Raw genomic sequence first — 25,756 nt, 5'->3', positions numbered from 1 at the left:
CAGGCAACGCCCCCCCTCCCGGCGTACGCTATTGGCGCAAACAGTCCCCTGGCCTGGAGGCTCCTCCTCCCGTGGGAAAGGCTTGAGTTGCCTGAAGTGAAGGGATGCGGGGCGAAGGGGTCAGGCAGGCTGTTGGTTTAGATGCAGTGAGAGCAAACTTAGCTTCTCCCCCAGTCCCAGCGATCATTGCCAACTTGTGCGTCTGACAGACAACTAGTCACAGGTGCTGGCACCTATGTGTGTGTCGTAGCTAAAGTAAGTTTTCCCATTTCCAGCTACAGAGCTGGTGGGGGATGCGTGTGTGTGAAGATTTGGTATAAAATGTGAAATTGTGAGGGGTTTTACATTTGTTTTAATTCAGGTGTGGAAGATTCTAGCCAGAGCATTTCACTAGTAAGCAATCATAGTGTGGCACATGTGAATGACAACCGGGTTCCCATGTATCTCAGACAACCACTAGGTAACTTAAGCAAAATGCAGGACAATGTAGCACTTTAAAGACTAACAAGATGGTTTATTAGATGATGAGCTTTCGTGGGCCAGACCCACTTCCTCAGATCCTGGGTCTGGCCCACGAAAGCTCATCATCTAATAAACCATCTTGTTAGTCTTTAGAGTGCTACATTGTCCTGCATTTTGCTTCAGCTACCCCAGACTAACACGGCTACATTTCTATCACTAGGTAACTTGTAACTCACAGCTGTATCGCAGCAATCGGAGTGTGATGTTTCACCTACAAATCTATCACAACGCTGAACAGATACCACGTTGAAACATCAGCTTACAAGCCTGCTGACCGATGTTTTAAAATATAACCATGTGATATCATTCTTTCCAATTCTCCCGATTTTATAATAAATCTTTTTATATTCGAGTTTTTTCCTCCTTTTACTTCTAACTTCCAGAGTCAGTCAAATGGTGAAGAAATTGCAGCCTTCACTTAAAAAAATGGAAGTTTCTAGCCGTAATGATTGCCTGAAAGCGCTGAAAATGTGTCTCAAACATCAGAAGACAAATATAAAGCACCCAACAGGTATTATTTAATAACATCTATTGTATTATTTTTCAGCTAAATTCCTGATATGTAGGGGCACGACTAAAGACGTTTTCAATGCCTACGGTTGGTAATGCAGAATCAAAAGCATGCCACAGAGGGCGGGGAAGTGTTTATAACAACTGTGTATGGCCGATGAGGGGGTAAGTAAAATGTACTGTTTGTGCCTCCTGTGCAGGGCAGTGTATATAGTGCCTATAATACCGTGTCTGTGGTTTCTGTCATTCTACATATTGCTTTGTGTATGTCTCCTGCTCTAAGGCAGTGTTGCCACACATTGTTATTATAGATATTAATGCAGGTGCTACATTTCGGGCTCGGGCCTCACTAGCATTTATTTTCTATGGGTTAATGATCGTGACTGTATGTTAATACTTCGGGCACACCGCCGATGGCAGCCGACTTGCCCTCCCCAGCGCCCCCTGCCGTTCGGCCTCGCGTCGTGCCCGGAACTCTGCTGGCGGGCTGGGTTGCAGCGGGGAGGACGCTGCCTGTGGCTCCCGGCCGGAAGCCGCCCGCGCGGAGACGTGTCGTTGCGCTGCCGGGCCGGGCGCGAGCCGCTGCCATGGATTCGGCCGGTCTGGTGGCGAAGCTGCAGCGCCGCGTGCGGGAGCTGGAGGAGGCGCTGGCCCGGGAGCGCGGCGGCGGCGGCGCGGGGCGGGCCCGTATCGAGAGCATGAGCCCGGAGGTGACCGACTCCAACCCCTACAGGTGACGGCGGCGCGGGGGCTCCGCCCTGCGGGGCGAAAGGGGCGAAGCTGCCCTATGGGGCCAGTGGGGCCAAGGCTGGCGCTGCCCCGAGGGGGTTGGACTGGCCCGGGGGGGGGGGGGGGGGGGGGTTGTGAAGGAGACGGGAGCGAGCACCTGCCTTACTGAGACTGGAGAGGGCTGCCGTATGGGGGGTGTTGCACAAGGGTGAGGGTTGCCAGGTGGTTTCAACAAAAATACCGGACACACTTGACATTGCATCACAGTCTACATGACATCTGAGTTAGAAAATACCGGACATTGATAGTTTCTCAATTTGTTTTCCGAACAGAAAGCTCAAATACCAGACACCTGGCAACCCTAGATTTATGGGACATGTGTGGTAGGGATGTGGGTGAGAAGCCTACTAGCACACTCTCCCTCCCTCTCCGCCTCTGTATCAGGAAGAGCCAGTGCTGGGTTAGCACCATCTCCAAAGGGGTAGGCATGGGAATCTGCCGTGAAGCAGCCTCTGCCTGTGGCAGGCCTAGGCTTGCTGCGGGCAGAGGCTGCACCATATCCCGTGGAGCAGCCCTTGTTCACCTGGGACGGCTGGGCTTGCTCAGTTCCGTCTTGTGCTGGGTCCAGGAGCTACCCTTCTCCCCTGCTGCGGCTCTGCAGTTTAAATGTAGTAAGAGCTGGGCGAGCAGGCAGCCTGGCTACTACTGCATTTAAACTGAAGAGCCACAGCGGGGGTAGGTCCCAGAGGATTCCTCCCTTATCGACTAATCGTGTGGTTTATAGAAATTCTGTCTACTACATGATTAGTTATTTACTCGCTTCCTAACATCCCTAGTATGTGGAGAGAGGGGAGGGCAGGGCTTCCCATAGTATGTGAGAAGGGGAAGGTCTGACCCTTATACATATATAGGAGAGGCGATTTATTAAGCAAAACAAGACCTCTTCCCCGTTTCATTCACTGAGAAGTGGTGTGTTGTGCCACCCATACCTGTCTCTTGGTGGTGAATTATAAAACTGTTTTGTGTTTTCTGTCTTTGAGAATGAAGTATTTTACTGTGAGTTGCTTAGGGCAAAGTTACTCAGAATGAAGTAAGAGTCAGTATTTGGGAAGTAATTGGAGTTGGGGTGCTTGGGTTTTATTTTTCCTGATTTACACATTGGGTCATTTAGGGCTTGATTTTCAGAGGTGTTGACGATCTGCAGTGCCTATTAACTTGTGAATTTCAGCACTTCCAAGAATTATCCTATAACTTAATCCCAGGGCAAAAAGTTATCTATATATTTCAGAGTGTCTCTCTGTCTGTTTGTTCAAGAACTTCTCTTAAATGTAAGAGCTAGGACCACCAAATTACCAAGTATACAGCTTCCTCTTATCATAACTTAAAGCAAGGGAAGGGTTTAATTGTGCCAGGAAAATGGGATGTGCCTAGAATGGGGATTGCTTCTCATAAAACCATACAGAAGTGACCAGTCAGATGAAAGGGGCTTGCTAGGGACACCGCTCCTGAGAACCTTCCTAGCCCCGAGCCTCCCACTCCCAGGAGCACTGTAAGGAGGTCAGGGAGTGGAGAGCTCAACATTGCTGGATGTTCTCCTTTGTCAAGGAGTGAGGAGAAAGTACAGTTTGCTGCGTTCCTTATTCTGGCTGGGGAGCATAGGGGAGGGCAGATGAGTTGTGCACTTTGCCCTTGCTCCCTGACAGGGACAGGAAGTGGAAGAGCAAGCAGCCCTGGTAAGAATCTCAATTGGGGGTGGGGAGATGCCCCTAACTCCCCACCCAACCCCCTAATCTCTCTCACACAGTTCCCTGCCCAGAGCTGCTCACCCCTCCAACCCTGATTCCTGTACCCAACCCACTTCCAGCCCTTCCCTAAGGACCCAGACTATGCTAGGTAAATGTGCTAGTAATATATAGATTAAAAAGAACAATCTTTTGGGAACTTTTAAAATCATAATACTTTGCTTGTATACAGCAATAAGATAAAATAGAGTAGATACAGTACTTTTTAAAAAAAGCTCTGTTGTTCTCTATAAAAATCATACTAATGCAAATCACTATTTAAAATGTTTCAGCAGCAGGATTATGCTTAATCCTCCCCAGTTTGGTTGTCCCCTCAATCTGAAAATAGCCCTGTCCCATCAGATATCTTTCATAGTCCAGTATTGAAGTGATAAGATTCTCCCTGAAAGCTTTTGTTGTTAGTAGTTACCAGGGTGTTGGCCTGGCATTGGAAAAGCAGTTTCTGCAGTCACATTAGTGCTCAAAAAAAAAAAAAAAAAAAAAAGAGATTGAAAGTGTGTGCACACGCACACACACACACTTCTCCCTCTTCCTCCCTTCTGAGCCTGCAAACAGTAATACCTTGAACAGTCTCATTTGTTTCAATGGGACTGTTCACACTAATAAAGTAAAGCATGTAAACGGTTGCAGCATTGCGGCCTTAGTGTTCTTATACAAAGAATTGGATTTCCATTCTCTCTTAGTACATGCCACTCTGCTCATTACACTTAAAACAGCTCAGTTTATTCTTTCGCTGGCAATAGTTTTAGTATGCAGAAGAGTTAAAGCCATAGTCTTCTGAAGCTAGCAGGATTATTTTTCAAGCTGCTGCTTACAGAATGTGATGGTGACATAGTGACTTTCATTCTGAAGTGTGCCTGGTGCTTTAATTTTCTGGAATGAATAAGGCCTTAGAAATAGAATTAAAAAACAAATGAAATAAAAGAAAAACGATATAAATAAAGGGTCTGAAATTGTTTTTGATAACTTCCCGCTGGTAGGTTGCTGTTAATTATGTAATCTTCTTTATAGACTACAGGTTGGATCACTATAGTCTGGATTTATATCACCTGGCAACAGCTGTGGTCTGGCATCCCCATGGATGCTTCCAGGCTGGAGCACTCAAAGGGAAATGCCAGGGCTCCATGCTTAGCAACTCCTCCCCAATCCTCCCAGAGCTTCCAAACTGCAAATGCCTCATTTGCAGCCTTTAAGGTTGGGGGCATGGAAAAGGGGAACACTTGGGGGGAAAGGTAGTGGTGCCGCAGAGCCCCATGGCTGGGGACCAGAAGTGCAGCCCCAGCCCCTGCTCAGTCAATGCTGGCCCCTTTGCTGTTGCTGCCAGAGTTGGAGCTCCATAGCTGATGGCAGCAGAGTGGCTGGCATTAATCTCCCCCGGTTTGGGGCTGGTCAGGTGCTGGACCAGGAAAGTACAACCTATACTTACTATTAGATTTTAGGGATGAGATTATAGTATCTCATAAGAAATATGACATTTGATGTTAGTGTTGGTTTCCAAACCATTAACTCATTTTCTTTGCTTTTGACTCTCTTATCAGCATTATTATGTTTATTTCCAAATAATTTATCATTTGACCTTAATTTTAGTCTTCTAGTCCCTAGTACATCTCTAATTTTTTTCTTAATATTTTTAAAGTAAATTTTATCTTAGAAGAACACTATGGTAAACCTGAGCATATTCATATTCTGAATAGTTTTCTTTTAGATACCTTTGAGAAGTAGTGTAAATTTAAATATTTCAGAAATAAAATTATAGATGGTAATCACTCCTCTTATATGCCCCTTGTCTAGAATTCCACAGCAGAACCTAGAGTTATCAAAACTTGATACTACAATTCCAGCAGCACTGACTATATAACTGTTAATTGTATATTGAGCTCCTCTGTGTTTTGTTCTTTATCATTCTGCTCTTTTAACTTTTTATTGTTGCTCAGATAGTTGCATCTCAATGATTTGAGAGAACATTGCTTGACTGTGTTGGATAGTTTAATTTATGTTTTTGTTTTTTCCTAGCCGCCTGATGGCATTAAAGCGAATGGGAATTGTGAAAGATTATGAGGTATCATTATGTTTGTTTTAGAAAACTGTCATTGTTTCCTTTCATGAAGGCTACTTTGTAACATACTAATCTGCATTTATTTTTCTTGACACAGAAAATCCGTACCTTTACGGTAGCAGTAGTAGGTGTTGGTGGAGTTGGCAGTGTAACTGCTGAAATGTTGACAAGATGTGGCATTGGTAAGGTAATATACATTTTCTTCATGTACCACTAAATAGACGATCTAGTCCTGTATATAATAGGTACTGGCAAGATGAATTTCTTGTTTTAGTCTGCACCAATGTTAGTCAGTTTAAGCAAGCAAAAGACTAATACCGATGAAAACAATGGAAGTGATGAGTCTTCTGAGGTACCTGGTTCTCTGTTCAAGTAAACTAGGCTTACCTAGTACCAAGTCCTGAATGGTGCCAATGCACTCTCAGCTGGGTGCTCCATACTTTTCAAGATCCGGGTTCTTGTGTATTGCTTTTAGTTCAATTATAGCTGGCAGTGGAGGGAAAAAAGCTGTAAATAAAGAGTGAAGATTCCTAATGTAGAGAAGGAAGATTGAGAGCCTCTATTTCTCATAACACAAGAACAAGGGAACATTTGATTAAATTGGGAGCAATGAATTTAAAACCAATAAGTGGAAACAAATGTGCATTGTGTGAAAAATCAACACACAGAGCTCATTGTCACAAGATACAAAAAGACAAGAGTTTAGTAGCAGTAAAATTAGATTTATATGGATAATGAGAATATCCAGAGTTAATATAATACAGGTTTTTTAAGTGTAGGAAAGAATCTAAACATTCATGCTTCAGGGTGAAAACTAACCTCTAACTATTTGAAGTTACTAAGACATTTTCCTTATGAGCAGGTTTTAGCACAGTTCATCCTAATAAGTAGGTTACATAATTTACATAAAATATCTAGAGTCATAAAGGGTAACAAGAAAAAATTCTAGAAATATATTCGAAGCAAGAGAAAGCCCAAAGACAGGGTACTCAATGAGGAGGGGGAGAAACAACAGAAAATGTGCAAATGGTCAAAATGGTAAATTAGTTTTTTGTTTCAGTATTCACCAAAATGGTTATTGTGAATGAACATCTAATGTAGTGAATGCCAGTGACAAAGAGGTAGGATCAGAGGCTAAAATAGGGAAAGAACAAGTAAAAATTATTTAGACAAGTTAGATGTCTTCAAGTCACCTGTGCCTGATTAAATAGATCATAGAATACTTAGGGAACTGACTGAGGAGATATATAAACCATTAGAGATTATTATGGGTGCAAGTCTCTCACGGAGGTCATGGAAGTCACAGATTCTGTGATTTTCCCGGGACCTCTGTCACTTCTGCAGTGGCTGTGTAGATGGCCTTGGGGGCTGCCTCAGCAGCATAGGCAGCCTCTGGGTTAGCCACACTGGCCACTGCAGAAGTCTTGGGCCACTGAACCCGCACTGCACACTCAGCAGCAGCAAGAGTTTTAGTGTAGGATAGAGCTCAGATTTGGCACAATGGGTTGAGATGCAGAAAGGGGTGAGGACTCCTTGGAGAGCCTCCCCAAAAGTAGCAGCATGTCCATCAATTCCTAGGCAGAGGTGTGGCCAGGTGGCTCTGCACACTGTCTCCATCTGCAGGCATCACCTCCTCAGCTCCTGTTGGCTGCAGTTTCCAGCTAATGGAAGCTGTGGAGCTGATGCTTGAAGCAGGGGGCAGCATGCAGAGCCCTACAGCCATGCTTCTGCCTAGGAGCCAAGGCACATGTTGCTGCTTCCAGAGAGCCATGCAGAACCAAGTAGGGAGCCTGTCAGCCATCTTTTTCCACTCCTCCCACTCAGCATCAGGATCCTGGACCACCCCTTCCCCAGATCATCGAAGATTTAATCAAAGGACTGTAGTCCAAGTCATGGCCCATGGAAAAAAAATACCCGTAAGTAGCCTTAGTGATTTTCTTCAAAAAAAGTCATGGAAGATGGGGGAGATTCCAGAGGACTGGAACAGGGCAAATATAGTACCCATCTGTAAAAAGGGAAAGAAGGACAACCCAGGAAATCACAGACCATTCAGCTCAACTTGAGTATGCAGAAAAATAATCAAACAAATAATTTAACAATCAGATTGCAGGTGATAATAAGGTGATAAGTAACAGCATGAAATTGTGAAGAACAAGTTGTATCCAGCCTAGTCACTTTCTTTGCTATGCTAACAAATGTTATGGATGGAGAGAAGCGTAGATGTGATTTATCTTGACTTTAGTAAGGCTTTTGATACTTTCTTGAATGATCTCATAAACAAACTAGGGAAATAAACCTAGCTAGATCTACTGTAAGGTGGGTGCACAACTAGTTGAGAAACCGTTCCGAGAGAGCAGTTATCCATAGTTCACAGTTGAGCTGGGAAGTCATATTGAGTGGGGTCCTACGGGATCAAAATGGGAAATGTCTGCCTAAGAAGGAGTACGGGATCTGGGGTCACATTGGATCATACGTTACATATGAGTCAACAATGTAACACTGTTGCCAAACAAACATCCATCATTCTGGGATGTATCAACAGGAGAGCTGTAAACATGACATAATAAGTATTTTTTCACTCTACTCTGCACTTATTAGGCCTTACCTGGAATATGTAGTCCAATTTTGAGTGCCACATTTCAAGAAAGATGTAGATAAATTAGAGACTGATCATTTTTGTTGCTCTTTTCTTAACTAAGGTCTAGAAAACATGACCTAATGACGGAATATTGGAAAACAGCTGTGCTTGAGTCTGGAGAAGAGATGAAATTGTTCTCCTTTGCCTTAAATTACAGCAAAGACAGTTAGGTGGGACATTAGGAAAAACTTCCAGTCAGGGTGGTTAAGCCCTGGAATAAATTACCTAGGAATGTTGTGGAATGTCTGTCATTGGAGATTTTTAAGAGCAAGTTAGGCAAACACATGTCAGAGATGGTCTAAATCAGTGGTTCTCAACCAAAGATCTGAAGCCTCTTGCAGGACTGCAAACAGATTTCAGGAGGTCCACCATGCAGGACCAGGGTTAGACTTTCTGGGGTCCAGGGCAGAATGTCTAAGCCCTGCCCCACACGGCTGAAGCCTGGGGCCCAGATCCTCGCCTCCTGGGGCTGAAGCAGAAGTCTGAGCAACTTAGCGTCATGGGATGCCCCGTGATGATGGTTTCCGGACAACTGCCTTGCTTAATACTCCTTAATGCCAGGCTGTGGCATACATAATACTTAGTCCTGCCACAAGTGCAGGGAATTAGACTAGATGACCTCTCAAGGTCCCTTTCAGTCCTATGTTTCTATGATTTCTTCTGAAGCAGCTACTGTCTAAGACAGGAGACTTTACTCTTTGGCTTACTGACCTGATAAGGATTGACATATCAGCTGTACCTCTGTATTAGCTAATCATTCAAAATAAATAATTATAATCTATGCAATAGAGTTGCAACTCAAAAATACAGTCAGAAATTACCTTGAAATAATCACATACATGAATGTCAAAAGAGACACTAAAGTGAGTGTCAATTGAAATGGCTAGTCTGCTTAACGTTCTGCATCTTTTAGATAGAGAGATGTGTCCTGTTAACCATCATTCTGATGACTTGATCTGAACTGTTTGGTGTTTTCAGGTCTTAGTGACCAGCATTTTAGAGACCAGTCTTACAGTCCATACACATCACAGAGACTACTGTTATGCAAAGCATTACTGAACTGACTCATATATATTCATGGGATCAGAGCCTATCACAATTTGCTGTTTATAATACCAATATGGTGTTTGTCAACAAAGATGCATAGAAAATTCATACATATTATTATAATCTTCATTGTAGTTGCTGCTGTTTGATTATGACAAGGTGGAGTTGGCGAACATGAACAGGCTCTTCTTCCAACCTCATCAGGCTGGACTAAGTAAAGTGCAGGCAGCGGAGCATACTTTGAGGTATATAGTGAATATCAAATATGTTTAACATGGGTTGCTAATTCAGACTCAGATATTTCACTCTAAATAAACCACACAGAAGTAGCATGTTCGTATGGAGTCCAAAGACTGACCGGCACTAGAATTTTTGCTGGTATAATGTAGGGTACATGTAGGACTTCTTTTGATAATGATTTTTTTACACGGGAAAAGCCTTAGTGCAGATGCAGTTGTACCAGCAAAAAGTGATTTTTGCCAGTGAAGCTTTTCATTTAGAGAACTGGCATAAGGTATACTGGCAAAAGCATGTTTTTGCCAGTAGAGGCTGTCTCTATGTTTAGGAGGATTTGCTAGTGTAGCTAACTAGCTAAATTTTTCTAGGCTGTTGTGTGTTTAGAAAAAGTCCAGCAATGCTTATGAGCTGGATAGGAGAGCGCTCTTTTGGGGTTGCTGCTCTGTTCATTATCACTGTTGATTGATTTTATTTTCTCTGCAAGGAATATTAACCCTGATGTTCAGTTTGAAGTACATAACTACAATATCACAACAGTGGATAACTTTCAACATTTCATGGATCGAATAAGGTAAAATGTTTTGAGAGAAGCACACAACTTCTTTTGAGGTTTGTTAGTAAACAAAGTCTCAAATTCTCTATTGGTGTCATAATTGTTTTAAACAGTAGGCCTCCAACTGGAAAACAAACATTTTATGTAAAATCATATTTTATGTAAAATATAAGACACTTTTTTATTTTCTAGTCCTGTTAATTCAAGTGGAGCTTGGTAAATGGCATTTACTGTTGTCTCACTTTAAATTTAATTTGTTCTATGTTTATATTAGTGTTTTTTTAAAGATGTCCAATTGCACAATCCCTACATTTGAGTAGCTTGCCTCACACTGGAAATAACACAATGTAGTTAATATATCACGTTATGCAGAGAGGGAGCATTCAGGGAAATAATTTATATTACACTTCTTCAAATATTTAAAGAAAGAGGTGCAAATTATACTCAGATTCAGGTAATTATACTCTTACCTGAATCTGTTGCGACTCCTCAGATGACCCCATTTCTAAGGACTGCCTTTTTACTTAATTCTCTGGATGTCCCTGAACATTTTGGATGAACAGGGTTTTATTGAGTGTTTTGAGACTGTTTGTGCATGCGGCTCATCATGGTAAGCTGGTAGTGGGCTACTAGACAGGTTGCTTCCCTTTCGTCTGAATGTACAACTGTCCACATCTCCCATTGGCTGAAGTTTGCCATTCCTGGCCAGTGGAAGCTGCCGTGTGGGCCTCAGGTTGTCCACCACTGTTCCAGACTATTTTGTTAGATCATCTATATATTTGAGGAAGCTTTTTTTTTTTCTTTGTCTATGAGCAAGTGAGTATGTCTGTCCATTTGTTCAAGAACTCCTAAACGGTAGGAGCTAGGACCACCAAATTTGATATGCAGCTTCCTGTTATAACTTAATGCAAGGTCAGGGTTTGGCTGTGCAGGGGGAAGGGGACTGAAACCCCCATATGCTTATGGGGATGCATAAAAGCATACAAAAGAGAGACAATCACCAGGCAGGTGAAAGGGGCAGGCTGGGGATATCCCTCAGCCTCCAGATCTGGGATTGCCTCAGCCCTAAACCTCTAACTCAGCAGTCCCCAACCTTTTGGGGCTGCCAGGCGCCCGGGGGCGGGGCCATGCACACGCCGCGCATCCAGGGGTGGGGCCGCTCATGTGCCCGGGCTGCCCACGTTCCCCGGTGGCGGGGCCGCTCATGTGCCATGTGCCCGGGCTGCCCACGTTCCCTGGGGGCGGGGCCGTCCAGGGCAGGGCTGGCCCTGATCACTTGGCAGGTGCCCATAAATGCCCTGGCGGGCACCACATTGGAAACCACTGCTCTAACCGCTCAGGTGCCCTTTAGGGAGGGTAGGGGCTACAGTTCTCCACCCCTCCTTCCCCATTCGTACATTAATATTTCTGGCTCTTCCCCATCATCAGGGAGAGGGGAAAGTGCAGTTTGCTTTATTCCTCTATCTGGTTGGGGAGTGTAGGTGGCAGACAAACCTGAACCTGCCCTGGTTGAGGGACATGCATATGGGAGCTGTGGAGAGCCATACCTGCAGATGCTAGGAAAGCAAAGAGATGCGATGCAGTGGCCTTGAAGTGGTGCTTCTCACCTGGCTCCACGCTCTGTGGTGAGAGAAGGTTGGGGTAGTCCTCTCTTCTCCGGGGCAGCTTGCATAATGAACCCTTCCTCCCCAGGCCTACCTCAGAGCAATGATTTAAATGAAGAAAAACAAAAATGAATTTAGTTAGGGCTTGTGTAGACTGCATTCCTCTCTTGAAAGAGGAATACAAATGAAGCAGATCGAAAATGCAAATGAAGTGCGGCTTTACAAATCTTGTGCTTCATTTGCATAATCGCGTCTGAGCACTTTTTCAAAAAAGGTTTTTTTGAGAGAAACCCGCAGTCTAGACGGGGTTCTTTCGGGAAAAACAAACAAACCCTTTTTCAAAAGAATCTATACTCCTGAAAAAATGAGGTGTATGGGTACTTTCAAAAAAGGGTGTGTGGTGTGGTGGTTTTTTGTTTTTTTTTAAATTTTTCTCCCCCCGAAAAACCACTGTCTAGACTGCAGGGTTTTTTTCCCTTGAAAAACCCTTTTTCGAAAACGCTTTGATGTGATTATGCAAATGAAGCGTGAGATTTGTAAATCCGTGCTTCATTTCAATTTTCAGTCTGCTTCATTTGCATTCCTCTTTCGAGAGAGGAATATAGTCTAGACGAGCCCTCTATGACTTGAGCAACGCCAGGTAAACCTTCTAGTAGGAATTTATTTGCCATTGTTTTATGTAATGGAAAGAATTAAATGTCTTGACTACAATGTATTAATGCATTTTGTACCCCATCCTCACGTAAACTGTGGTATTTACTTCAGTTACGGTGGGTTAGAAGAAGGAAAACCTGTTGATCTTGTACTGAGCTGTGTGGACAACTTTGAAGCTCGAATGGCAATTAATACTGTAAGTACAGCATGTAAGGTCTGTGCATACTCTTGTGGGTTTGCTAATATATACTTCAGTTATTTATAGACGTTATGTGCACCATAAAGAAGACAAAACTTGAAGGAGTCTCTGGATATATATGAAACTAAGGAAATGTGAGGAGGAAATGAGCTTTTATTCAGTTCTTGGAGAGTAGAAAGCAGACATGTAAAACAAGTTACATGTGATAGTAGGTTAATAGTTACTTGTAATAAGTCATCTTGTAAACTGTGTACATTCACTGACTGTCTTTGTATAACTATCCTATGGAAATTGTATAAGAATAATTGTATTTTGAGGTATATTAGTAAAGCAGTTTACAGTTTTTACTGTGCTGTTTTCCTTTGCAGTTGTAATAAATGCAGTGTATTTTCCAAAACAGAATTTTGTTGCCATCCACCTGTTAGCTTGATCCACATATGTATATATGATGCATATAACTATAAATATAATAGATCCATCTGTAAAATAAATGACAATTAGAGACAGAAAATGGTAAAGAAATTGAATAGAAAATTGTAATAAGCCATATTAAACGTTTGGTCCCTGATATGGAAACTACATCCATGTGAACTGTACCCTTGCATGTATCCAGAGCCCCATTTATTTTTGTAGTGCTCCAGACAGGTGCAAAGATCTGCTGTTCTGGGTCCAGTATTCATATTTGGCCTTTGATTTTCATTGTTGTCAGAGTTACTAAAAGAAGGCATAGCAATAGTTTACAGTAATACCTCTTCTAATCTGACATTTCTTTTATTTTCTGGCTTTAAGAGAGAAAAGTCACAGATTCACCAGTATATGATACATGATTTCTAATAAGGTTTTGCGACAGACTTCTTCAGTGTTAATTAATTGTAACCCTGGTGAATGTTTGTGGTTTTAAGGCCTGCAATGAGCTTGGACAAACCTGGATGGAATCTGGAGTGAGTGAAAATGCAGTCTCAGGACATATACAGCTCATCATACCTGGTGAATCTGCTTGTTTTGCGGTATGCAATCCTTTGCTATGGGCTCCTTTTTCTGAAATCTGGGTGTAGTAGTGTCACTGATGTAGGAGGTCAGGATTTACTGTCGTGGTGTCCTGACAGGTCTCCCGATCTGTTGATGATAACTAGAAGGCTGCCTGCATGTGTGCTCAGTGATGTGTTCCATGTTGACTTGTGCAATTAGTCAACACAGCAGACCCCGAGAGAGCCCCCAAAGACCACAAATTGGATAAGGATTGAAGGTGTCTGGCCAGGTTTATTGTTAAGTGAAGTACAGTAATAGTTGTCAGTAGACTCTACCAAACCACTACACACATGTACCCCTGACAACGGACTCAGCTCAATCAGTGGGAGGTCCCGCTGCCCCCCCAATACCACTTTATAAACAGGTACAAACAAGTTACACATCACTCCTGACATTATCAGGTTACCACCCTCTGACTCTACTTAGATATTACCCATCACTCTACACGTTATGGTTTGATTAGAACATCTCTATCCATTGTGCTGTCAGTTTAGACCCTTTCCTGAACCTGGGTCGGTATTTGTGGGTACCAAGGTTGTGTTTAACGATCTGGTGTTACCATCCTTTTGGAATGTGCTTTCAACTTATGACCAGTACCAAATACTGTTCTACACCTGGGCCAATTACCAATTAGTGTTTTATACTCTCGGCCCTGTTCATGGCAAATTCTACTTCTTGCTCACAGCTTAGCTTTGCTTTATATTAGCCATGTTTTGTTAATTGTTAGCTAGGCATCAGGCCTCAGAGCAGGCCTGTGCTACATGGACTTTTGTTTTAGGCCCTCCTCTTACTAAGCTGGGATCCACTGGATTTCTAGTTTGTGCTTTTAAAAACAGAATGTGTGGTGCGAAAGTAGCTGGCATTTCACGGCGATATAGTCACAGCTTGTTTTAGTTCAGAGTAACTCCAGTTATTGCCTTTGTGCGGTTTATGGGTTTTTATTCATTTTTAATGAGATTTCTTTTTCCTCTTCCCAGTGTGCTCCTCCACTTGTAGTTGCTGCTAATATTGATGAAAAAACATTAAAACGAGAGGGCGTTTGTGCAGCCAGCCTTCCTACCACTATGGGAGTAGTTGCAGGGATTCTTGTACAAAATGTTCTAAAGTAAGTTGAACTTACTTAAAATACTGTGATTTAAAGAATCCTGCAGGCTTCTTATAATTTTAAAAGCTGCACATCTTCAGGACAGATCTGCCTCTTTCACACATACTCTTGTACAAAGGCATTTGCTTAAAAGAGATGATACCAAGATATGTGATATGAGAGTACAGCTACACTGCAAAACAAAACCCTGTGGCAGCAAGTATCAGAGCATGGGTCTACTAACTCTCACACTGTGGAACTAAAAATAGCAATGTAGATGTTCCCACTTAGGCTGGAGCCCATGCTCTGAAACCTGGAGAAGAGGGTGGGATGTGTGTCTGAGTCTAAGCTCCAGCCTAAGTAGAAATGTTGACACCGCTATTTTTATCTCCTTAGGTCAGTGGTTCCCAACCTTTTGGGACTGCTGGGCGCCCAGGGGCAGGGCCGCACATGCGCTGTGTGTCTGGGTTGGGGGCCGCGCATGTGCCAGGTACCCGGAGTCCGGGGCGCAAGAATGGCTCTGGCTGGCCCTGGTCACTATGCGGGTGCACATAAATGCCCCTGCGAGCACCACGTTGGGGACCACTGCCTTAGTTTGTTGACTCAGGTTCTGAGACTTGCTGCCACAGGTTTGTTTTTGGCTCCCCTACCCCCAGCTTAGACATATCACTGGTATCACTGGACTACTTTGCGGTTACCATTTTCTGCAGATTGTTTCAAATGCTCTTTTGCTATATTTATTTTTGTATTCATCTTGAATTATGAAACCATGACAATGTCAAAGCAGCAGGATAGTTTTCTTGGTTTTCTTTGCACAAAGCATGTGCAGAGAGTTAGTCCTGCATAGTTTCTATTCAGTGATGCAAAACTTCTATAAATATTTTTACAGTGTAGTAAAGTTTTCTACAATAGCACAAACTCCATCTCTTCAAAGAACTATGTCCATTGGAAATTTTGAACAGTTCTGTGCATAAATGTATATTTTTCTTTGCTTATTTTTAAGTCTTGAGTTAGGGAGCTAAAATCCTATTGTAGACAAACTCTGGGCATAATTGTCCAGATGCTGTTCACTGCAGATGAAGTATTTAAAACTGTCCAGCTCTTGTGCAGTAAACAGAAGCTTCAGTTTTTCCTTCTGCTACAGAGGTGTTCTGTTGACTTTACTTAAATTCACAGAACATATATTAAAGGCAGAATTTGGTCATCTAGTAATAAATACAAGAAATTTACTGTTTTTAGTGTGGGATTTCCAAGAGGTCACCCTGTCTTAATTTTTCTCCCACTAAAGATGTCTTTGGGAGGTGAGTTAAGCCAGCATTAATTGCTTTTGACAATTCCACCGTGAGTGAATGGAATTGGATACAAATAGCAGGACGGGGAAGACTGCACTATGTTTCAAAAACATAAAAATTACCTTTTCCTAGTTTGCAAGCAATTCTCAAATTTCATCCATCATCTCTCTGTGCTATTTATACCTCTACAAACATAGGGTCAAATTCTCATATGGTATAATTCAAGATAGCTCCATTATTTGATAAAGATATACTGATTTACACCAAGTGAGAATTTAATTCATAGTTTCTGAACTGTGTATATCTAATTTTAAAACAAACACCAGTAATTTAGACTAACAATATAGTATCGTGCCTGAGGGGTACACAAATATTTTTTTTAAATAATATCTGGAAAAAACATTTAGGCAACTCGCTTTGAATCTGTGAACAAGAAAATACTTTCATTTCAATTTAGTGCTCATTCTGTTTTTTCAGGTTTTTATTAAATTTTGGTACTGTCAGTTACTATCTTGGTTACAATGCAATGCAGGATTTCTTCCCAACCATGGCCATGAAACCAAACCCACAGTGCAATGACAAAAATTGCAGGAAACAGCAGGAAGAATACAAGGTAAAAAATCCATCTTGGTTATTACCCATGGAATATCTGTGGTAAATAAAGCAGATCATTCATAATTTGAAGCCGCATTGACAGGTTATTTCCTGATGGCTGCACAAACTTTGAAGTTAGATTATTTAAAATATTTTAGAAGTATTTGTAGGTCATCTTAAAGGAAAAGGTAAGCACAGTGACTTATGGAACTGATCATTTTGCAAAAAAAACCTTCTAAAATATTTGTTGCTTAGTCCCTAATCCCACAACCTCTTATGTATGTGCTTAAGAGTGTGTAAAGATGACATAATAGATTTTTTTAAAGAAATTATGGCTTGCTTTTTGATGTACTTATTTTTTATATTAAAATAGTCAGGAATGTAACCTTCGGTCTCCCCTGATTTTGTGCTAAGATTTGTTGAAAGTTTAAAGATGATGTATATTGTGGGTTCACTCTAAGTGAGCGTTGAATATTCAAAGTCGTCTTTTTTTCCCAAATTTTGCATTAGTCATTGATGATTAATTGGGAGAAGAAATATTTTCAGATTGCTCTCCTTTATAATGGATAAAGATAATCGCCTTTTAATCCTTTGCAGGTCACCCTTAAATGTTTTCTAAAAGACCATAAATAAATTCACAAATATTTAGATTGACTTAACTCTCCCCAGTCTTACAACAAAAGTAACCACAAATTCATGTTTGTGTGTGGGTTTTCCCCCTTTTTCTCTTCAGGAAAAAAGGGCTGTGCAACCAAAACAAATAGTAGTTGAACAGGAAGAAGAAATAGTGCATGAAGATAATGACTGGGGTAAGCAATCATCTCGGACTTGAAGGGACATTGTCAATAAACGCAGGGAATTTAATTAATCTTTATTAAACACTATAAATTACAGTTTCATGTTTTGGTTCTCATATATTGAGCAGGTAAAAAATTAATCTCAACTGTATATATTTAAATAACATTTCACTTTATTTCTTTAATCTTGTGAAAATATCTATTCATTTCATAGGATAGATTTTAATAGGATCTTTTATATGGAACTTAAGACCCAAACTTAAGTTTAGCTGCAAGTCCCTTTACATATCTTGTCAGTGAGTATTCATTATAATCATGTTACACACGCCCCCACCCCTCTTGTAAGGAAATTTAAATAATGGAGATTGCCTATCTCCTAGAACTGGAAGGGACCTTGAAAGGTCATTGAGTCCAGTCCCCTGCCTTCACAGCAGGACCAAGTACCATCCCTGACAAATTTTTGCCCCAAATCTCTAAATGGCCTCTACAAGGATTGAACTCACAACTCTGGGTTTAGCAGGACAATGCTCAAACCACTGAGCTATCCCTTCCCCCTTGTAAGGGCATTAGCAGCTGAGAGAATTGCTGGGCTAAAATTGTCACCACACTTTTCAAGAGTATATTCATTCTTTGACATGTTTACTTTTTAAATATTATATTTTTAATAAAAAAGAAAATATAAGCTTACTATAAGGAAAAAATAGTCCTTACAATGAATGACTTAGTCTATGAAAGAGTACCCATGGGAGAGTTGAAAATCCTATTACTGGAGCCACTTAAAATACATTGTAGAGAAGATAACTTAAAAATAGAGTCCTGCACAGATACAAAATCTGTATCTGCAAAAATGAGCCACAGACATCTGCATCCACAACTGCATATGCGAATACCTTTTGCAGGGCTTTAGATACTAATTTTGTATCTGCAAAAATTAGCCGCTGATATCTGCATTCACAGCTGCAGATATGGATACCTGTGACTCAAATGGATATTCGCAAATTTGCATGGCTCTACTTAAAAGATCCCTTACTGGATGTACTATTAAAGTACATTTTTTAAATTTTAATAAGCTTTGGTTGCTGTTTTCATATAATGGCAATGATAACTTTGATCCTCCGATTTACAGGGGTTTTTTAAATCTAAATAATTGACATTTTGACTTGTTGATATTGAGGTATTGAGCTGGTATCGGAGGTTTCAGAAGAGGAGCTGAAGGCTGCTTCTGGTCCACTTCCTGATCTTCCACAGGGAATTACAGTAGCATATACCATACCAAACATGGTAAGGTTAAGTCATCCTTTTTAAAAATGTATTTAATGACAGTAGTAGAAGGATCTATATTATGTGTAATTAGAGGAAAACACTATAATGCAGTTTTCTACTTTATCCTTTGGAATGCACTAAACATTGTTGATACATGAAAGTGATAAACTTACTATCATTTGTCTATAGTAAAACCCTATCTGTAACAATTCTAGTAAAACAAATGCATATCTGCACATTCAATCTGAGTATATCTTACACATATTATTATTGCTGGAGCCTGAACAACATTATTTTAAACTATGAATTTAGTAGCTTCAAGCTAGTTCTAAGAGCAACAGGAATTAATGAATTTCTCTGTGGGTGATTAGGTTTAAACACAGTGAGGAATTTCCCCAATTGTTTAGGCAGTCAAAACTGTTCTTACAAAATATGTTTATCTTTTAAAAGAAAGATGTGGTCTAATTACAATAAAACATAAGCTCAATCATTGGCAAATTTAACTTCCATGTTTATGTATCAAAAACTAATTCTTAAATCCTAATCAGAATGGAGTTTACAAACAGATTTTGGGTCAGACATATAAAACTGTAAATGACTATGGAATAGTTTATATTGTAATGTTTGGGCCTGATCTTACAAAAACTCTGTATTTTGAACTCTTTATATTCTGTCAGAGTAAAGAAACTAAATATTTTTCTCCTTTTGCCAATAGGAAGAGAATGCGGTAGCCGAGGTAACAGTATCAGAGTCTGAGGAAAGCCTAGAAGAACTCATGGCCAAGATGAAGAACATGTAGGCAAAAAGGATATTTAACATTTGTGCTCTTGCACAAGAACTGGATCTAGAAATATCACAAGAAATGAAGTCATGTAAAATTCCAGTCTTAAAACTTGAACTTGTGGTAAAACAGAACTATACAAACTTGGAGATGGCATCTCATAACTCTTTTCTGCTGTTCGCTTATACACTGCTTTAAAAACAAAGTTGTACTACTGTAAGTTTTCATTTCTAATCATGCTAGGGTCCAAATCTAGGGAGAAAGAGAATAGACAAACTGATAAAGGTAAACATGGCACACACATGATTTGGATGATATCTTGGCAATGTGGGAAAAGTTAAACAGAGTAGCCTTGTCTGAATAGAATGGTTCAGAGGATTGATAATGGAGTCTTCAACATATGTTGCCTCTTCAAATGTATACCAGATTGGTGGTTGTTATAAGCAAGTTTGTAGATGGCTGTACCTGTTTTGTGGGTAAATTGAATGTTTAAATCTTTTCATAGACCATAAATTTCACTAGAAAAATCTTAAAAGGGTTGAGTGATTTGTCAATTTGTGTCTCATCCCTCTTCTTTCTTAACAAGTATTTGTGCATACATGGTGTCCCCGCTATAAGTCGCCCCATTATATATCCATTCCACACTAAAGTTCTTGACTTTGTAGGAATTGATGGGTTATACATCTAAAATCCATTTAGAATTATTTGGCTACTACTTTACATGGCAGCCAGTTTTATAAAAAGACAACTATTTACAATGGTATTCTATGCATAGTTTTACAAAAATAGTAATACATATTTAAAATTAGTGGAGAGACGTTAGTGTATGCAAAATAGTTCTTGACTTCTGACTATAGTTAGTAAATAACTTACACTTGCTCATCCCAAATTATAAAATGAGGTGGTAGAGTCTAACTAGTTTAAAAAACAAAACAAAAAAGGAATGGGGCAGATGTTTTCACCTTTACAATTAAAGCATATTGGAATTTAGAATTATAAAAAGAACCATGGTATTTCTCTGGCTGAGAAATCTAGTGGAAGTTTCAGATTTTTTGCAAATCATCGAACACACAGCAAAAGTGTACAGCATTGAAGTGTAACTTTGCTCATTTATTTGTTAAACTACAATATGCTATCAACTGTTACATTTTTAACAGTGAATCTTAGTACAAATCTATAGCAAGGTCTCATTATTAGGTCTCTGTGGATACAATGGAATACACTAGCAGTTTTGATGCAGAGTTCTACTGTGTTTATTAAGTTACATAGAATTTGACTTATACCAAATATACAAAATACTTCAATTTCACGTACAAACAAGACATGGTGGGACATGTTTTCTACAAAAGAATCAAGAGAGCTATATTACACTTGCTTTGGATACCATTACAAAGAAATCAAACAGCTGTTTGTAAACTTCTAAATTTCAATTTTTGTTTAAATAAAAAAAGCTTTTACTATGCTGTAAGAACTTCATCGCTTGTGTATAGTTTCTTCTTCAATTAAGTTGTGGTGCTTAATGTTAATTTCACTTTTGTACATTTCATTGCAGCAGTATAAAACTAATCTTTCCCAAGTTTCATTCTTAAATATTTTTCTATTCAGAAAAAGTGCTGAGGGGAGGGAGGTAGACTTAATTGCTTACTGTAAAAGAAAAAAGGGAAACAACAGTATCCCTTTGAGAAAAACAGCCTCTGTACTTTAAGACTAGTTGAATAAATGGATTAGTTCATGAACGAAGTTGTTCATCAGTCCACTGAAGGCTGAAAAGGAGTATATCATTTTTAAATAAGTGAATTTATTCAATTCTGTTTGTAAACAGACAATCATTGTAGCTAACTGGAAGAATCGCTACAATGTAAATGTAATAAAAATCAAGTTAGAGCTATTCATTGATATTATTCAATTATTTCTCCTGGTTAATACAAGCATAATTGTATACTGCGGTTTAATATTTTTCTCTACTAAAACCAGAGATGTGCACCAGTCCTCTAACTCCATAATATTCTTCTCTCTGGTTACTCATTGAAAAAGTATATTCCTACTAAAAATAAATGGATATAATGAACACCAATTAAAAAGCTTTAGCCAAAGATGATAAAAAGATCACTTAGGGCTTGTCTAGAATATCAGTTCCTGCATGATGAGCTGAAGTGTAAACATATAGTCCATTAGCATGCTGCAAACTAAGGCCACTACTATACTTACCACAATGGAGATCAACCTTCTGGCATTTGATTTAGAGGGTCTAGTAATTATCTGCTAAATTGAACACTGAGGGTGCCTCCAGTATTCCTCGATTCACAAGGTGTAAGGGACGCCACCCCCCTCTCTGCTGACCTCCTGCTGTTGAAATGGTGCCAAGCTCGTCTAAAGGTACCATTGCTCCAGCTACATTATTTACCTTAAGCCAATCTTCCAGGTCTAGTGGCCACAACAATCTTCCTCTCTGTCTCGCATCTTACATGCAAAGTTCTATAGTACAATTCAATCCTTCAAAATAGAGTTTAAATCAAAGCACATTACATACATTTTTGTGCGTGTCAGTGTCTCAATGATTAGTGTGCAGCAGGCTGTTGGGTTGTAGATTTATACCCTGGCTTGTCATGCACAAACTGAAAACCTAGGGTGGGTCTAGACTACAGGGTGGTTGTTTTTTTTTGTTTTTTTTTTAAAAAGGAGCCTTTTTTTTTTTTTTTCAAAAAAACTTCACCTGCATCTAGACTGTAACCGCGTTCTTTCGAAAGTGAATAAAAAGAACGCGGCAGTTTTTTCTATCACGGTAAACCTCATTTTATGAGGAACAACACCTTTTTTTGAAAGTACTCTTTAAAAAAAAAGGTGCTATTGAATGCAAACAGCTTTTTCGAAAGAGAGGATCTAGACTCTTCGGAAAAAGTGGCTCACTTTTTCGAAAAATCTTCTTGTAGTCTAGATGCTCTCTTTTGAAAGAGGCTTGTACTCTAGACGTAGCCATTAAGCCCTCAGTCAATAGCCATGATCTAAAAACTCAAAGTATGTCTAAGAACCCTGTTTCCTTAAAACATTGTTTCTCAAACTGTGGGTCCCAAACCCCTGGGGGGTTGCGAGCAACTTAGAGGGGGTTCGCAGTATCAAAGTTTGAGAACCCCTGCCTTAAAGTAAAAACAAAGACAGGTGTCATTTGGAAGTAACTGACTTCTTTTGGTGGAAACACAATATATGGGTCTCAAAACTATTATGTCCCTGAATAAGAAAGTGCTCCTGGAAAGATGAGGAGTACAATAACTAAATTCCACAAACATCATCACAATGTGGATACATGGAATAACTAGTAGATCTTTTATTGATTATAGGCTGCAGCTTACAGGTCCTGTACTAAGAAGAGGTATACAGGAAAAAAAAAATACTGCATTAAAGCTACAGTCTGAACAAGTAACTAATAGGTCTTTCACTAAATTCCTGTGCATTATACAAAAGTAATTCCGTACTTGATGATTAAGATATTTTTCACTAACTTTTTTTGTATTAGTTTGCATCACCTTTGCCCATGGTCTAGGAAGACATTTGGAGATAATGCACTTCTTAAACTGAAAGTGTCTCCACTTGATGAGGGGCGGGAAGCTGCTTTTCCTCCTATAAACAAAGTCTCTGCTTCTTTTATTTCCATGGCTCTCTTGTACAGCTCAGCAGCCTTCTCGAAATCTCCTCGTTCATAGCTTTGGGAGAGAAGTAAACCAAAATTTAACCAAATCTGCCCCACTAACTCATTCCTGTACTGAAGTCTGTAAAACAAAATACAATGAAATAGGAAAAAAAACAAACCCAAAAACCCAATCCCCCAACTTTGCTAATGCTAAGTTAACATTGCCTGGTGTTAGCTTGTGTCCTTCCAGGACATTTCGTTCAGCAAGAATTTCTGAAAACAAGGAAATAGAGAGGTAAGATAAAGGGCCATATAACCTTAACTCTGCCCTATTGGAGCTGGCAGTAGCCACTAGGAATTATCAGCATGCACTCCAGCTGCATTGACTGTGTTAAGTGTAACTGTATTGCATGGTGGAGGAATAGGTTGGAAGTTTGACTGCAATATGATGAGACCTGGATCCAAGTCCCTGCATGATTGTTGTCAAAAGAAAGAGGTGCATATGTACCTGAAGGGTATGTCTACACTGCACCTTCAGCCCAAAAGAAGCTACGCAATTGGAGGTATGCAAACTGCATAGCTTATTTCTTAATTTGGAGCTGTCTACACAGTGCCAAATTTCAAAATAAACCACTTTTCTGAAACATCCCTTCATCCCCGTGGAATGAGGTTTCCAGGGAAGTTGGAATAGCAAGCCTGTTATATTTTGAAATAACAGGCTTGTTTAAAAGACGCGGAATAGCTATTTTGGGATACCGGAAGTATTCTGAAATAGTGCCACAGTGTAGACGTACCCTAAGGTTCCAGTCTGTATCATTTCAGAGTGTAACCCTAATATAATGAACATAGCCAGTTACAAATACTGAATATATTTTAGCCTCCAAATTGCCTAATAAAGCATTTTCTTTTGGTCTAATTATTCACATTTTTTTTTATAGAAGTTCCATATGTTAGGTGATGGGGAAAAAAAGATTTGTTCTTACCTCAGCACAGCTAAGTTTTTTAGTGTTTCTCCTACACGAGGATGCATATGACCAAAGCTGTCTTCATAAATCTTTAATGCACATTCATAGAGAGGTAAGGCTTCACTGTGCTTTTTCTTTTTGGGTGGGGGGAGGAAAACACAATGAAAACCACTTGTTTAAAAAGGTATTACATGTACTATTTGGTGTCTGCAAACTATAGAGACCCATGCTAGACCTGACTTTCTTTGCTAAACCACAACAGTGTTTTGTTTTCAAAAGAACTGCCATATATTAATTGTGGAGTAGAAAGTCCACAACTAAAATCCTGTCTGATCTTAAACACATAGGCAAGGTCATACTTTGTCAAAATGCATGAAGGAGTGCCAGAATTTCAGTAGGTAATGCTCCCTCTTGGTCACTACTAACCAATGCTTTAGGCATAGTTTTAAGCCAGAGGTCATGATATACATCTTTTCTTAAAAATCCCAGAGTATTTTTACAAGACTGAAGGGGTTAACAATCTTTCACCACAGCTACATTCCAATCAGTGCAATCACATTATCCCACTAAATGTTTTTTCAGACTGTAAAAATATACATGAGACTCTAAATTCTCTGAGGGTCTTCTTTTAAATTGAGTTATATCAGCAATTTTATATATAAAATTTCAGACAGGGAAAACCTACCATTTGACAATATAGAACAGCCAGGTTTACCAAGGCAGTAGCTACACTAGGATGCTTTGGACCAAATGATTTTTGTCGAATTTCAACAGCCAACTCATACAGAGGCACTGCCTTGTCAAGCTTTCCCTAGAAAACAAACCAGTGTTAAAATCCACCACATAGGCGTAGCAGGCCTAGGTACATGTATCATTTTTTTGTGAAAAGAGCTTAGAAAAGTTGTAATAGCTTTGGGAACAAGAATGGTCACTTAGACCTTGCAAGACTGGATTCCTAATGAATATGTACAATAATTCCAGTTGAACATAATTAATCCTCTGATGCCTTCAACTCCTCTTCCAGTCCTTAGCTCTGGTTATTTCTCAAGCATGTTCTTATCAACATGCAATTCCTCCCACCAGTACCTGAATCAGGAGAGTGTTTTAAAAAATTTGTTTCATTCCCGTCCTTCAAAAAAACAAAAAAAATCCTGCTCCATTCCCTGTGTTGTATTACACTCCCTTACTACAAATGGCAGAGGAATGGGTTGATTTTCAGAAACTAGTTCTAATGGACCTTAATTTTACAAGGTTGTGGAAAGGGAAATTTAATAATCAGAAAATGTCACACATTTTAATTTTTCCAGCAAATTTGTTTCACTCCAGATTTGCATCTCCCTTTCTGAGTGTTTTTTTTTTAAACCAGGGGCAAGTTTTGGGCATTCTATTTCTGGAATATGGATGTTTGATATTTAGCATGAAATGGAAATTTAGGAACATGTACAAGGTAGTTTTGGATTTGTAAAGTCTACAATTTTCTCTGAATTTCTTATAAGCATCAATCACCAGTTATGAGTTTATATCAAGAAGTAACTGTGAATAAGATCAGTAACTGTATATGGTCAAGTACCTGCCTATTCTTTATGTGCCTCCAACTCCAGTCCCTTTCCTTTAGCTAATTCCCCTTCTGTTTTCATTTATGTTCATCCAAAGGATTACTCAATATAAGCAAAGCAGTTTCTTTTTCTATCAGCGTTGCAGTCTGAAATGGGAAAGCTTGTGTGATCCCAACCCACTTCAGAATGCCACTGGAGGGGCCAGCAGAAAAATGCTTG

The 25,756-nt window shown here is 40.0% G+C and overlaps 2 protein-coding genes across 4 annotated transcripts in view; one reads left to right on the top strand and one right to left on the bottom strand.

Annotated features, from left to right (window-relative positions):
- The first annotated feature begins 97 nt into the window (after positions 1-97).
- On the top strand, positions 98-20,867 carry UBA5 (ubiquitin like modifier activating enzyme 5). 3 transcript variants are annotated; one of them, XM_025189698.2, is made up of 13 exons: positions 98-255; positions 1,070-1,197; positions 5,577-5,622; positions 5,717-5,801; positions 9,440-9,549; positions 10,026-10,112; positions 12,464-12,548; positions 13,454-13,558; positions 14,558-14,685; positions 16,434-16,569; positions 17,284-17,359; positions 18,522-18,628; positions 19,326-20,867. In XM_025189698.2, the coding sequence occupies exons 5-13, from the start codon at positions 9,479-9,481 to the stop codon at positions 19,407-19,409; spliced, it is 879 nt and encodes a 292-aa protein (XP_025045483.1). In that variant the 5' UTR covers positions 98-255; positions 1,070-1,197; positions 5,577-5,622; positions 5,717-5,801; positions 9,440-9,478; the 3' UTR covers positions 19,410-20,867. The 3 variants fall into 3 exon arrangements, with proteins under 3 accessions (XP_025045483.1, XP_006133209.2, XP_075778022.1); XM_006133147.4 differs by having other exon boundaries at positions 5,717-5,806; XM_075921907.1 differs by lacking the exons at positions 98-255; positions 1,070-1,197 and adding an exon at positions 1,523-1,765 and having other exon boundaries at positions 5,717-5,806.
- Positions 20,222-25,756, bottom strand: part of NPHP3 (nephrocystin 3) — a 51,987-nt gene continuing 46,452 nt past the window's right edge. Inside the window, exons 25-27 of the mRNA XM_014578611.3 lie at positions 24,667-24,792; positions 24,000-24,115; positions 20,222-23,089 (exon numbers count right to left, since the gene is read on the bottom strand). Of these exons, the coding sequence (XP_014434097.2) occupies positions 22,909-23,089; positions 24,000-24,115; positions 24,667-24,792 (423 nt within the window). The 3' untranslated portion in view covers positions 20,222-22,908. The remainder of the gene's footprint in view (positions 23,090-23,999; positions 24,116-24,666; positions 24,793-25,756) is intronic.

Source organism: Pelodiscus sinensis, chromosome 2, assembly GCF_049634645.1.
Source record: "Pelodiscus sinensis isolate JC-2024 chromosome 2, ASM4963464v1, whole genome shotgun sequence".
NCBI classification, from domain to species: Eukaryota; Metazoa; Chordata; order Testudines; family Trionychidae; genus Pelodiscus; species Pelodiscus sinensis.
The sequence above is the reverse complement of the archived record's forward strand: the minus strand, read 5'-3'. Positions and strand labels throughout refer to the sequence as shown.